This window comes from Anas acuta, chromosome 4, assembly GCF_963932015.1.
Source record: "Anas acuta chromosome 4, bAnaAcu1.1, whole genome shotgun sequence".
Lineage (NCBI taxonomy): Eukaryota > Metazoa > Chordata > Aves > Anseriformes > Anatidae > Anas > Anas acuta.
This window is the reverse complement of record NC_088982.1, coordinates 45,090,901-45,106,231: the sequence shown is the minus strand read 5'-3', so window position 1 is coordinate 45,106,231 and position 15,331 is coordinate 45,090,901. Positions and strand designations below refer to the sequence as shown.

The following is a 15,331-nucleotide window of genomic DNA, read 5'->3' as shown; positions in this document are numbered from 1 at the left end:
TTTACTGGCTTACTGCAATCAATGTCTTTTAAGCTTGGTGTATCATTGTGATAATTTTCACATTCAATACACTGTTTCATCAGAGAAAGAAAGCATTTCCAATATTTCTGTCTGCTCAGCAGCTTTTCTCAGGTATTCTTTCCTCCTTAGGCAGAGTACAGATGGGTGCTCAGTTGGTTTAAACTCATTATGATTATTTGTCGCTGCTGAGTAAAGAACAAAATACCACAAAGCTACTTTATTCCTCGATCTTTAAGGGAAAGGGAGTCTGAAGCCTCTTCTTGCCAAGGGTGAAATTACTGAAAGATTCCTGTGGATTATGTTATATTGTGTCTTTACATACCCTTTGGACTTCTGTGGGGTAATGGAAGGATTTTAAGATCTGAAATTCACAGCGGCCAGAGAGTTAACTCTGCTCTCATCCACCAAGAGATGCTTAAAGAAATGAGACATTTAAAAACTCTATTGAAAATTTTGCAGTTCGATATATTTCGGTAATCAGTCTTCAATTTTATTGCTATATTTTTATTGCATTAATTTGGCTACAAGTGACCGCCTCTTCCAAAGGGATTTGGAAGAAAAAGGAAACTGCAGAATGGGTAGTATCCAACCCTTTGGTGGGTGGGTGATGATCTGGCAACCACGGGAAGTATTCTTAAGGGGTCGCTGCCTCTCAGCAAATCTCACTGAATCCCTTTCTTCAAACAGCACACTGGATTTTCTTATGGCTTCTCTGTAGAGACATCAAGTCCCCTCTATGAGAAAGAATTCAAAATATAAAAATGACTAGCAACACAAAATACGACTGGTCTTGTAAATGCTGTCTCTAGAAAGGACAAAAGAATAAAAACAGCAGCAAAAAAAAAGCAACAACAAAAAGCAATACTAAAATAGCTCTCTAAGTCTTGGAACTGGATATCTTTCTGATAAACAAATCCAGAAACAGCTGAGCTACTCTGATACTAATTTTTGTCATTGCTTTTTGGTTGGCTTTAACATCTGCTCTTTTGTTTCATGGTGAAGTTCTTGCTTGGTTTATATTTAAAACAGTATTTTCTAGTTTGGGGACACAGTTCAGTGCTAAAATTTGAGGAAGAAATATGATCTGATTTAAAGCCATACTTACTAAACACAGTTACCAGGTTAATTGGAGGACTGGAGAAAAAGAAATACGTCAAAGAAATGTAACAATAGATAACAACAGAAACAATAGATTAAGCTATGCAGGAGAGCTAGTAACAAATGTCAACAAATTATACAAGCAAAAATCTGTAAAGTAAAAAATAAAGAAATAAAAATGTTGGGAGGAATCACCTTTCAGAGTGTATTTCCTTCAAAATGCCCCTCGCTTTTCCAAGAAAATGAAAACAAATCATCCCTAGACGTTCACGTCTGGAAATGCATGATCATATGGTTATACCCCTCACTTTTGTAGAATCACTAATTACCTAATTCAAAAGGAAGTAAATCCCAGATATGTTTGTTATCCCTTATGGCTGCCTTTATGATTGACAATAGATTATATTATAGCCTTTATAACAGAAACAAGCGTGTATTTATAGTGCATCATAAATGATTGCTTGTGTGCTAAGAGTAGCACTGGCAAAGTAGAGGCTTTTACAATTGCCTTTGGACCTATTCTGCAAATACATTAAAACTTGACCACTAGAGTGCTGTGAGAAGACTAGTTTGCACTGCTAAGACACAAACTGGCAAATGTTGAATGTAGACAAGTGAAAAGCCAATATTTGCAATTCACTCCAGGGTGCTGTGTAAGCATCATGTGGGGAGCATTCCAAGCCTGGCGGAGGGCTAGAGTTCTGCAGCAGCCCCACGGTGTTCAAGCTATTTCAGAGCCATGGCACTGCTTACTTCTTTACTATTAAGAAAAACAATTTTAATTTTATCTCAAAGGACAATGAGATGGCCAAGACACCAAGTATTTTAAAGACTATGTAAAATACATTTCTTTGGGAAATTAGGCTGTGTACTGAGGTTGCTACTTTGGGGGAAAAATCCTGTGCTGCTTTCTGTCTGCTTTTTGGGCCATTTTGCCTGGGTGCCAGTCCTCCTGGAAGGCTTGAATGTTCTCCCAAGGTTCACAGCCACACATTGCGTTGCAATATTTTTGTCCAAATTTGTGGATTCTGTGGTTGTGTTTGAGAGCACAGAGTTGAGTAAGTGCTTGGTCTTTGGAGAACTCAAGTGAATGAAAGCCTGGTGGACAGGTCAGGCAATGAAGAGCTAGAAAACCTGAGTGAAACAGTGTATTGGTTTATTGGCAGGTTAGAGTAGAGTTAAAAGCACAAGAAGAAATTGTGGTGGCATTGGAGTCTAGTCGTTGACATACATATTTTTCTGTTCCATGGTTTGTTTGCTCTTCTCCAACTCCTTTCTGATCCATTTGCCTCATACTTTTTTTCTTTGTGCATAAGGGGAAACCCACAGGATGTATGATAAAAGGAGAAGTTGCCTAATTCAGGTGACTTACAGAGATGAAAGTTGGGCAAATGTTTCTGGAAATGCAGGGAGCATGAGCTTTTAGAGAAACAACTCTTTGAGCATAAAACTTAAAACCACCTTTTTCATTGCTTTGAGCTCCCCAAAAAATAATGTGGAGGATTTGGAGTGTATTTAGAAAGTGAGCAAGCAAGGACTTACGTTCATTTGCCCTCTGTTATCTTGTGCAAAAGTATTTAAAAGTGATCTGTCTGTTCTCTTAGCAAGTGTCATCTGTTAAATCAGTGGCAAAGCAAGATTGGCTGTTTAAGTAGGCTTTTGAAAATCAGAAATTGAAGAAAGCAGTTTAGCATCAGAATATAGCATAAAAAGCTGTTTGTAGATGAAGGGAAGTCCATTGCATGACAAGATTTTTCTTTCTTTCTTTCTTTCTTTCTTTCTTTCTTTCTTTCTTTCTTTCTTTCTTTCTTTCTTTCTTTCTTTCTTTCTTTCTTTTGATTTAGGATCAAATGTCTCCACTTTGAAGTTGTCTATAAAGAAAATAAAAAATAGACTGATAAAAATGTTAGTAAAATAAAACCAAGGCATTTCAGCTTTGACTGTCTTAATAGTGTGGTACCAGATAAAAAGACAAAAATAAGAAACAATTCCATAATGGATGTTCCTAAGGTTTCTGGTTATACAGGCTCTTCCCAACATGACTGTCTTGTTACTTAAGTCTCCATTAAAATATGCTAAATTGATGGTTTCAAGCAATTTTTGGATTTTAGTAGAATGATAGTCTCTAATGAGTAATGCTACAGTAGTTTCTTTTCTGACCAGTTCTTTTATGTTATTCAGAAATGTAAATTCCTTTCTCCTGTCAGATAAGCGTCAGCCCTCCTGAAGCTCTGAATGATGCCTGTTTCAGTTGACCTTAACTATATGTTCTGTTACTTCAAATAGAAAAATGAGTATTGGTCTTTATGGTAGATATACTGACCATCCTCAGTTACTGCTGGAGCAGTGGTAAATCCTTGTAGCTTCTAGCTCAGACAGCAGTTATGTATGTGCAGTATTTTTTTGTTTTCCAGTATTCTATTTTGGCTCAATTTTGTAACTACAGATTTATTTTGATTGGAGGAAAAAAAAATAAAGAAAGAAACTGTTACTGGTTTTTGTGTTAGCTCTCACTATTCATTATTTTAAATGTCAATTATAGCAAAATGTTAAAAATATTTGCATACAATTCACATTGTGTTCTCTTTTTCATATCTCCTTTGCTGTTTTGCTTAGCTGGGGTTTTGTGTCATGAAGCATTATATTGGACAAAATAGCATATCTGTGCATGTAGATATACTGTTGGGACCTAAAACTGAAAGGTAACCAAAAGCAATTTATGAAAATGGTAATATGGCAGCATTAATATTTTGAAACTATTGCAATGCAGAATGTGAGACTGTATCATTCAATATAATTGTCACTACATATTGCTTCCTTTTGTTGGCAATTTCCTCATTTTGTTCCAGACTGTGAGAGTCAACCCAGAAGGGACTCGTGGAGCATTAAAAACCTATAGTCAGTCAAAAATAACAGAACAATGTTGGGAAAAATTATTTGTAGATTGTCAAAACTCTGTTTTCTAACTAGCGAGCTCAGTGTTTGTTCAAATTCTACAGGTGCAAGTATTTTGCAGTTAGAGGCAATGTGACTGGGTATATGAATGAATACTTATATGTGCAGCTAACTAATTTTCATGTGCAGATTTGGAGAATATAAACAGCTTCATGCTCGCTTAGGTGCCTATGGAAATACAGTTTTTTATGGGTATTTTTTGTACTACATCTGCATTGAATTTATTTTTACCACAGTTGCTTATTAGAATAGCAGCTGTTACGCTACATGACTTTGTTTAACCCACCAGCACACCTTATTAAAAATTCATGTAGCAAAATTGTTTGTGTACTATTTTAAGAGAGAAGTAGTTAGGACAAATTTGATTTTCTCAGTTTCTAGTAATGTACATCAAATACTACATATTTTCCAATTTTACTAAATACTGGGAGTGATTTCTGTTGTGCTCCCTGAAAGTGGAGAAGAAATTGCAAAGACCTGTTGACTCTTCTGTGGTAGTTCTTTTTCTTTGAAACTGAAATAAATGTTATATGATGCAACTACTTGTAGTAATTTTAATTAGAACTTGCCAATTATTAGCATGAGGACAGTCCTTGGTGATGGATGAAAACTTAATTTCCAATATTCATATTGCTTTGGAACAAATCAGTGTAAGATGCTAGTCAGCCCCAGATGTCTCCCTGTTCAGGGCAGAGGCAGGGCAGGCTGCGTCACTGTGGATGCATTGTTTTAGGGGTACAGCGGTTTCTTTGCTGACTCATAGTCCACCAGGGACACGTGAGCCAGCTGTGTATCCAGCACCACCTAACTGACCCTTCACGCCACTTCGGAGAGAAAGGCTTTCTCTGGCTCTGCTTGCCAACTTTGGTTGGAAACAGGAGTGGCAGTCCTGGAGTTTCTGCTGCACTCCTGATGCACACACCATTAATGTGAGCAACATCAATACAAAAGTGAGCAGTTGCTTTGGTACTCCGTGGTGTTTCTCTCTCTGAATTTTTAAATCCAGAGTAAACAGGTTATAATAATTATTTATTAAATGAATTGAACCAAACAAGCCTGTGAAATCCAAATGCCTGCAAGAGTTCCCTTTCCTTTCTGTCATCCTCCTTCTTAGTCATTAATTACCATGTCGTTAATTACCACTGATGCCATGGAGGCATTTGGGAAGCTAAAGAGATCTGTAATAACTGATACCCATTTTTTTCCCCTTTAGAAGAAGGTGCAGGATGCTTCCAGATTGATGCTGTCAGTGGGGAGCTGAGAACGACCCGGTCTCTGTCATATACTGAGAGATCAAACTACAGAGTGACAGTCACCGCTAGGGATCAGGGGATGCCTTCCCTTCAAGAGCACGCTGCTGTTTTCATCCAGGTACTTGTTTGTATTGGACAGGTAGAAAAACTATGCTGCATACTTTGTTTCTTTTAAATAATAACAAAATAAAAAATCAGTTCAGGGAGAATCCAGGGAAATAAAATGAAGAAAGGAAAAATTTGGAAATAAGCGTATTGTCTCAAATTTCTTTAGTGTAATTCCTTTTCTGTTGAGTGAGGAAATCTGGAAGCTGGGCAGATAGAAGCTAAAACATGTGTTGGAGTAGATGTTGTTTCTCATCTATATTAATATATTTTCTGAATTCTCTCTCTGTGCAAGGACAGCTCATTCACTTGTGCTGGTTCACAGAGGGCTGCTCTGCATGGGAGTGTGAAATGTCAGCCTGTGCTCTTCCTGCGGGCAGCAGGTCTGCCTGACCATGGCCTTCTGCACACTCTGTCACTGGGTGTCACCTGTGCTGTTTGTGTTTGGCAAAATGTGTAGCACACCATGCTTCCTTGTGCAATCCCTCTGTGAGAGTGCTGAACTGCTGTCCCAGGGAGAAAGGCAGCTGAAATGCTCTGGAGCAGGGGCAGAAGTAGCAGTGTTGGAGACACCTATCTTTGGATGCCTGCAAATCAGGTGATGATAGACTATCTTGTCCCTTATTTTTTTCATGTGGGAATGAAAGAGAGAATTATGGAGTGACTGGCCAAGGGCTGTTTGAACTCTGCTAGCGCATGTCAAGTTTGTTTCCTGGCTTTTAGGCATAGTTAGTATAATTACATAGCCACAAACAATACATGATTAAACTGTCAAGAAAATAATTTTCATTACACTGCTTCTAATACCAATGGGAAAATATGGCAGTCTTTGTGCTTCTGTTATAGGTAATCCCACTTCTCCCATGGAGGGGTGTCTTCTCTCAAGATTTCAAGCACTTGGTCATACCTGAGAACTTTAAACCTGCACAAATACTGACTTCCATAAGGCTTCCTGGTAATCATCTAGCAACTAACAGGAAGCTGTATTTTAGTATTGCTGAAGATGTTGATGATGTTCATTTCGAATTGGATAATTTGACGGGAGACCTTTTTCTTTCCAAGGAACTTGACTATGAAACAGCTTCACACTTCCTGTTACAAGTTCTTATAAAGGATTACAATAATAATCCTCCACAGAATAGCACCGTGTTCCTCAGTATTGATGTAGAAGATCGGAATGACCATTCCCCGTGTTTCCAAGATGACTTCATAGTGATTGGCATAGAGGAAAATGTACCTGTTGGGACTCTGGTTTACACATTCAATGCAAAAGATGGAGATGGCAGTTTTCTGAACAGCAAAATACAGTATTCTGTGGAAATCAGTAGCGTGGCTGAAAATCCATTTCTTATTCACCCTTCGTATGGCACCTTGGTCACAGCATTTCCACTGGACAGGGAGATCACTCGCTCTGTGATCCTTACAGTGTCTGCCACAGACCAGACAATAAATGTGGCTGATCGCAGACTTGATTCCCTGACTGCAAAAATTGTTATACTAGATATCAATGACAACAGTCCCAGTTTCATATCTTCATCTCTTTCCTATGTCGTGGAGGATGCAGAGGTGGGCTTCCTTGTACACCGCATAAACGCAAAGGATCCTGACGAGGGAAGAAATGGACAAGTTACATATCACATCATTTCAGGCAATGAAAACAAATCATTTATATTGGATAAAATCACAGGTACTATAACTTCTGTCTACAGTCTGTACACTATGCTTATCATGGTCATATTTGGAAGTATATACCCTATACCCTACAATACTGAAATACCATATTACTGTGGTACTCTACCCCAGGTGATGAGCATGGTGGTGCTACTTTCAATATGCATGCTTAGTGAGACTCGGCTCAGAAATTTATGCATGGCACTGTGACTGTGTTGTGCAGATGTACTGAAATGTCTTCCAGTAGGGCACTGAGGGAAGCAGGGAAAAAAGTGTGTGCAATGAAATACTTCACTCAGATTTTTAGACAATGCATACTTAAATCATGTATACACACCTACACTGATATATGTAGATGCTATATGTAGATCTGCTAATTGTAGAACTAATGTGCAAAACGAAAACAAAGCTAAGTAAAAACTTTAAGCCTAGAATTAAATAAAAAGAAATCACTTCAACTTCACTTCAATTTCCATGAATCCCAATTTTCCCTGATGTCAAAATGAGTATTTCTGGGTGACTGTGAAGGGAACGATCTGCTCCACAGTCTGGAAGCCTTGCAACAGTGACACAGAGTGCACCGCGATGCTACTCTGAAGCTGTGAGTACTGGACCAACCTAGCGTCCTAACCTGGAGCTTCCTTTCTTTATAACAGGACTCCTAACTACAGCCCAGCTTCTGGACCGTGAGGTTCAGGAGCGCTACAGTCTGACAGTCATGGCTATTGATGGTGGCAGCCCAGCTCTCTCTGCAACTCAAGTTCTGACCATCATTGTTCTTGATGTGAATGATGAGAGACCAATATTTCTGCAGCAACTTTATGAGACTGCGGTTCGTGAAAACCAGGATCCAGGGGAGCTAGTCATAAAGGTGGAAGCTATGGATAGAGACGCAGGTAATTTCAGTCCCTTTGCTATAAATTTCATTGTGAACACTGTGGACTGATCAAATCTTGCTGCCTGATTAGTATATCAAATATAAACTGAGTGCTTGGGTGATGTGGATAGCTCAGCATGCTCTAGATTGCATGTGAAAACAGCCAGAGTATTCTGGTTGTAAGTCAGAAAACAATGTTCATCTCCATTAGAGTTAATATTTGAACATTTTGTTTCTCTCCATCAGTTTTGAATAGTTTTAAAAGTTATGAGATAGGGTCCTGGTTTTGTAAGAGAACCAGTGAACATGCACTAATCTCTTCTGACCAGAGAGGGGCACTGTCATCCAAGATTTTCCAGGTAGCTGAGCTACGAAGGAATTTTTGGAAACCACTCTGGATTTCAAATACAATTTTACATACCTAAAAATATTAATGCACTGCTTTTCAAACATACATGAGATGGATGAGTAAAAAGGGTGGTTCATAATCTCACAGAAAATGGTGAAATGTGAGAGAGTCTTTGCTGAGCAAATAAAAAACTCCAGTTCTTCAACTACCTGTTCTTTCGGAATATCTGAAATGCATATGATGCTACAGGTGGTCTGTGTGCTGGAGATGATCACACCTTCAGGAATACCAAGCACAGCATATACAGTTGATGTAACCTGAAGCAGTTGCACAGAGTTTGTGATCTGTAGTGAATAAAATCTGAGGAAAGAATTAAACTTGTGGATATTATGGCAATTGACCTAAAACTTGTCTCAGCTTTGTCAATGACTTTCTCTTTAACATGTGTTTGCTTTCTGCACATCTTGAGAATGGTTTAAGTTTGTGCTATCCAAGAAATAAACCTTGTGAGCAAAATCATCTTGTGTCTCCAGTAAGATTTACCATTTTAAAGTAGAGCACATACCGATTGTGAAAGGGTGCTGTGAGATGCAGAGCTCAGCAGAGATGCTGTATGGGAGAGCTATTTCTCCACAACTATGTAAAGTATTCAGAAATTAGGAAGGAGTGGGTAGTGTATATGAACATCTTCATGCCAGTTGAGCAGTGTTACCGTCTACCTCTGTCTCCCTCACTCTTCCATGTACTTTCTTTCCTTTGTGCATCACTCTATAAAAACAAAGGCTGAATTTGATGTTAAAATTTTTTAGATACAGAAAAGGAATGGGAATTTGTTTGAATTCCTCAGTCTCCTTTCTCCATTCCTTATGTTCTTTTATCCCACGTTTTGTGGGAAATACAACAGAAGGGAAATATTGGGAGCCATTAGTAGGAGGGAGTGGGACTGGCACTGGGCACTCCAGGTCTACCAGGTGGCATGTGGCTGGCCAGTGTGCACCTGATGGAACAGATACTTGAGGCTGGAGCGGTGTTGGAGCTGCGTTGGGTCCTTCCTGTTTTGTTTGTTTTGGGCGTGCTTATTTTTGTTATTATTAATTATATTTTAGTTTATAATTTTTCCAGTAATCAGAGCCCTTCTATTGTCTTTTTCTCATGTTTTCATGATTTGGCCCAATCTCATATGTATGTTGCAGTATTGTTCCAAATACTGAAAATGATGCTCGTAATGTAAGAAAAGATTTATATAGGCGCCATACAAATATAACATAACTAACTTTTCTTATCCTTTCGGGACATAATTTTTGAGTAAGACAACTGCTTTCATGGTGTTCTTTTTTTCCTCTTTTTATCACATTTTAAAGATCATTTTTATTTGCTCTTTAAGTTGCAATTCAAATCTCAGTAATATTTCCAGTCTCAGAAGAGGACTTTCCTCCCTGTATTGTTTCTTTCACCTCATATGTTCCCTGACTGACCACGGGGAGGAATGAAGGAATGATTTTTACTGACAATTGCAGCCATCATCAACCTTTTGGTTTTATTTGTTTCTCTACTTTATGTATTATCTGTGAAGGGAAGAGCAAGCAGCTGTCATCTACTTTGTGTTTGACCCAAGCTTTAAGCTTGCTGCCACTTCAAAAGGTCTTTTGTGGAAATCACTGCTAAAATTTTGCCTCCACTGATTTTTTTTTTTTCCCACATAGATATCCATGAAAAAAATTCTTGTTCCACTGACTCCTATCTCTAGTTGTACTTACTGCAATCCTCCCTTTCCTCATTTTATGTAAGTCTTCTACACAGTGTGGGAGCTCTCCACTTGCCCCAAGGCCAACATCTAACACAAGTAAATGCAAGTAAACACGTGTTTTCAATTGCTCATTCCAGTTAATAATTTCAGCCCCCTAAAATGTGACTAGTAACCAGTTAACCAGGAGGCTGGATTAAGTGCAGATGTGTCAGCTGCTATGTCAAGCCCATGGTGCATGAACACATAGAGTCATCACCCTTCTCTCTTGGCAGTGCATACAGGCATGCATTTTTTTCTGCCTGTAGCATATTGGTAATTAAGGATGGATAAATGCAGACAAAGTTGCAAATATCTTTTTAAAGGTAGTTGAGAGTTGATAGACTGTGTTGGTAATACGAAATTTTCAAGATATTTTCCTTCATTGTCCCTGCAGCCATGATTTTCTTCCTTTCTTCCAGAAAGTTGGAAGGATTTCTGTAACTTTTTTTTTTGGTATTTTTATGAATATATTGCTTCCTTGAATTGGTTTAGATGCAAATAACAGTAATAATTCCTTCAATCAAATTTCAGTAGTATTGTCAACTACTTTAGCAAAGCTATTCAAAGGCAAACAAAGGCAGTCATTGGCACAGGCATCAAAACTGTAGAATCTGTTTCTTTTCTCACTTTGGTGTTTCTCCATCAACTCCAGTGCAGATCGTTCTATTTTCTGCTGCTGTAGTTGAGATCAGGTATGCAGTGTTAACTTGGAATAGCAGTTACAGTATTACCAGGAGTACTTTGGTTTTCTGAGTGCACTAACTGTCTTTGTGTGACCAAAAGATTGTTTATTGTGTGAAAAAAAATACATAATGATTGAATGAAACAGAAGAACGTGCAAATGAATGAGCACAGTTGTACAAGATGAGTGGTTGCGGCCTTTTAAATATAATATAGTATTAAACTCATTAGCGATCTTGTAATGGAGATTTCATTGTATTTTCTTCTGACGGGTGTTGAAACTACATGAAATATGAAATAAGTTATGAAATAATCATAACTCGTAGGAATGTGGAATCCCAATTCTTGTTCAACTCAGGCAGCTTTGGAAGAAGGGGTAGTAAAGGCCTATACAGTTTTAGCCTAGTATTTCCTAGAGAAGGACAGGAAGAATAATATTTGTGCACTATATACAAATGGTAGATGCAATTAGGAACAGATTGGAGATGGCATTCAGAAAAAACACTGAGGGAGGGAAAATCTTTTATCTTCCCTTCTGGAAATTCTACAAGACTTCACAAAGGCAAGTGATATCATTTCAAAGGTTGGCTACAAGCATGAACAGTCTAAAAGGCCTGAGATGTGCTGTGGGAATGTCCACCAAGTTAGCGTTTGTGTTGAAGACAACTAGGAAATGCCTACCCTATGAATCCTGATGGGACTTAGGTACCTGCCTGCTCAATATTACAAATATTTAGAAGTTGTGAGCATGCCAAGAAGTGGATGCTTTCTCTGGATGTTTGTTATTCCATATCATACTTTATAGAGATGCTTGTATTGGCTCCGAGTGAGGAAACTGGAGAAACAGAGCTGCCAGACCAGCCTGGTGCACAGCCTGACATCCTGTTGAGAAATAATTAATTACCTCAGGGAGAGCACAAGACAGATGCACAGATTCCACAGTCTAAGCTAGTGCTGTGTTACACCACAATGATATGTCAGCTTGCTTGGAGACTTGCCCTGGATGCTGAGAAATGCTGCTGGGGTCACTTTGAGTGGCAGGCAACACATTAGGTACAATGCAGCAGCTGGACAAGCATTTTGAAGATCCAATTTTAAATTTTAATCCGTTGTACTAATGAAGAAGCAGTTAATCACTGCATTAAAAATAATAATTTAATCCATAATCCATTTCCCAGAGCATGGGGGGAAAATAAAGCCAGCGTGTAAGAAGAGTGGCTCGGTTTTGCTAACACTTCCATTCTGTTTTTAAGGACAAAATTCCTTGCTTCAGTATGAAATCCTGCCAGGAACTGGATCTGAAAAATTTAGGATGAACTCAGACAATGGAGAACTCACAACAGCTGTATCACTGGACAGGGAAACCCAGGAGTTTTTCAGTATTAAAGGTAACAGTGTGAAATACCTGTGACTGCTTGTAAAATGGGAGGTGAGAATGGATGTGGTGTTGCTGTCATTGGTACTTTCACTTCTTGCCATCTGGATTAGCTGGAAGTGGAAGTATTTTCAGGAACAGGAGAGTATGTGCTTTTTACATAATGCAAATAAGTCTACTGTTCTGATATTGCTAAAGAGTATCCCTTGTTGCTCCTACCCTCTGTACAAAATTTGCTTTCTGTTTTTTAACCTTAGTTTTGGTTCGAGATGGTGGAACTCCATCACTATCAAGCACAGTGACAGTTATCTGCAAAGTGCTGGATGAAAATGACTGCTCTCCCAAGTTTCTCTTTCCTGTCTCTGAGATTCATATTCCAGAGAATCAACAGCCTTCAGTAGTCTACGTTGCTGGGGCTGTAGATATGGATGCTGGCAATAATGGAGCTCTAAGATACCACATAATTGGTAAGTTATACCCTATCATTTTTATTAGTGTAAATCAAGAAGCATGTAAACAGCAGTATCTAGGTTGTAGACTACCTCCTGCCTTGTCCACATCCTTCTTTTATGTAGAGAGGGGAAAAAAAATCTTTCACTCCTTTGTCAGCATTAATAAGCCCTTTTCAAGCACACCTTCAGTCTGTTTTCTGGATTTAAAATAGTACAGAACAGAAGAACAAAAACAATCAAATGCTGGAAGGAGGCATTTATCACAAAAGAGTAGTTTTGTCCCTTTTGTAGTAGTTGTGGAAGTATTGAATGTAAATATACCCTTGCAAGTAAGTACAAGAACTAACTGAATTTTATTATTTTATTATTTTATTATTATTATTTTATTATTTTTTTAATTTTATGTCTTGAGAGCTTCTTTCACTCACCAATTAAAGTTATACTTAATTTTCATGTTGCCAAACTCTCCACATGTCCACTATGCCAATGTAAGCTCCACAGCTGTTCAAAGCCTCTGGTAAAATCTGTGCAGAAATACAAGCATGCTGCACTTACTTTGGTTTGTGGCTCTCAGTAATAGCTGAAAAGTAGGCGCATAGCTACTGTGGTAACAGCCAACAAATTTTTCTTTGAAGAAGCAGTTAAGAATTCCTTCGTGTTTTCTTGGTTTTAATTTCATGATCTTTAATTACCTTTAATGGTCTTTCTACATGTTATAAAGTATGTATGCCATTCATTGTTACTAAAAATGATAACTTTTCTTCTGTCAACCTCATCATATTTACCTTCCCCCGCAAATCAAGGTCTTGCACAACTCTTCACTTCCAAGAGACAGGTTTGTAGAAGAGAGCAAGGAGCACGTAATTACAATCGTCAGCAATGCTTTATAGGTTTCTGGAATTTGTAACTAAGGTTGGGAAGAGGTCACTTTGTGCAGCAGCATAGTTGCAGGAGATTTTATAAGGTGTGCTGCTTTAGGAAAAAAGACATACATCTGGCAAAATAGCCACTCTGTAAATTGATATGATATTCTGTATTTACTGTCATTGCCACCCACTGATTTAAATGAAATGCAGGTTTTAATTCTTAGAAGAGGAATAAAATATGTGAAAGACACATGAGCACACCAGCTGCACTGGCAATTGGATAGTGTTATTGCAATTAACGTGGTATTCACAAGGGATTATTTTGCAAAAGCAATTGTTTGTCATCATTTTATTTTGTGTGTTTGAAAGGTGGAAACGATGGAGAATACTTCATGCTAAATAATACTTCAGGAAAACTGTTGGCCACTCGTACTTTAGACAGAGAGGATATCAGCAATTTCACCCTTGTAATTGAGTGCCATGACCTAGGCAGGCCCTTGAGAAGCTCCACTGCACTGCTGTATGTAACAGTCCTGGACGAAAACGACCACAGCCCGCTGTTTGCAAAGAACCAGTATCATGTCTCCGTGAGAGAAGACCTAGAGGAAGGCTCAGCCATCTTGGACCTTTTTGCTTCTGATGAAGATGATGGCCTGAATGGTGAAGTTACATACCGGCTGATCGACGACACCTTTGGAGCGTTTGCCATTGACAGCCTAACAGGTTCCATAGTTACCACAAAACCACTGGACCGAGAGACCAAATCCCAGTACATGTTCAGGGCTGTGGCTAGTGACTGTAGCACCCACTGGCCAAGAAGTACCACCGTCAGCGTTGTGGTGCACGTGGATGATGTCAATGACAATGACCCGGTGTTTCTGCAGAACCCTATCAGGGCCTTCGTGCCTGCTGAAACTGCTGTCAATGAGACAGTAGCCACTGTGAGAGCAGAGGACGTGGATCTGGGGCCAAATGGAGCTGTTGTCTTTAGTTTGGTGCCAGAAACTGTATTTCAGATTGATGCAATGACAGGTGCCATCGTTCTTCAGCAGCCCTTGGCTTCCGAAGACTTCAGTGCCCAGCTGCTTGTGATGGCTTCAGATCAAGGCATCTCACCTCGAACAGCCACGGCCATGGTCATTATCTTTACAGAGGGACAAGAGGAGCAGATTTCATTCAGCCGTAACTTGTATGAAGCAAGTGTGCCTGAGAACAGTGCAGCGGGTAGGTATCAAATCCCTGTCTGTGTTCCTGCAGCTGCTGGGGCCCTTTCCATTTGGGATGGTAATTGTAACAAATAGGATAGGGAAACGTCTGTCCTGTGCAGCATCGGGGAAAAGTTAAGCTGAATCGAGCAAATATCCCTCTGCCGTTTGCCAATGTACCAGCCAAAGAATCATAATCTGTTAGTGGAGGCATTGTCTGGCAGGCACATTTGCTGCTCATGTGCAGTGGTGTTGCTCACATTAAGCAGAAAGCTCGCGTACCAGAGATGGTGTGTTCCCAGCCCCTCAGCCTGAGAAGCACTGAGCATCACTGGATTCACTCCTTTAGCAAAATGACTTTAATGATGGGTGGACAGCGCTTACTCCTTGTTTCACTTGTCAATACACTGAGGTTCAGATGAGATGAGTGGTATGTACCAGTTGCAACACAAGTTTTTATTTATTCATTTATTTATTTTTACTTTTGCAAAACCCTTGATGAACTGTTATAGCTTTCACAGAGACTGTAAAACCTTATTTAAATTTTGGACTTTCCAGAAAGAGAATACGGGGGCAGGGTGAGGTAAAGGGGGAAGAAGTTTGAGGACTGTAGTACATCAACATTCAGACTTCTACA

General features: G+C 39.1%; 1 protein-coding gene across 5 annotated transcripts in view; it reads left to right on the top strand.

Annotated features, from left to right (window-relative positions):
• DCHS2 (dachsous cadherin-related 2) overlaps positions 1-15,331 on the top strand; it is a 106,667-nt gene that overhangs the window by 69,329 nt on the left and 22,007 nt on the right. For all 5 annotated transcript variants that reach the window (XM_068681020.1, XM_068681024.1, XM_068681023.1 and 2 more), the window contains 6 exons: positions 5,288-5,445; positions 6,279-7,119; positions 7,760-7,999; positions 12,050-12,184; positions 12,429-12,638; positions 13,859-14,713. In XM_068681020.1, coding sequence (XP_068537121.1) covers positions 5,288-5,445; positions 6,279-7,119; positions 7,760-7,999; positions 12,050-12,184; positions 12,429-12,638; positions 13,859-14,713 — 2,439 coding nt within the window. The remainder of the gene's footprint in view (positions 1-5,287; positions 5,446-6,278; positions 7,120-7,759; positions 8,000-12,049; positions 12,185-12,428; positions 12,639-13,858; positions 14,714-15,331) is intronic.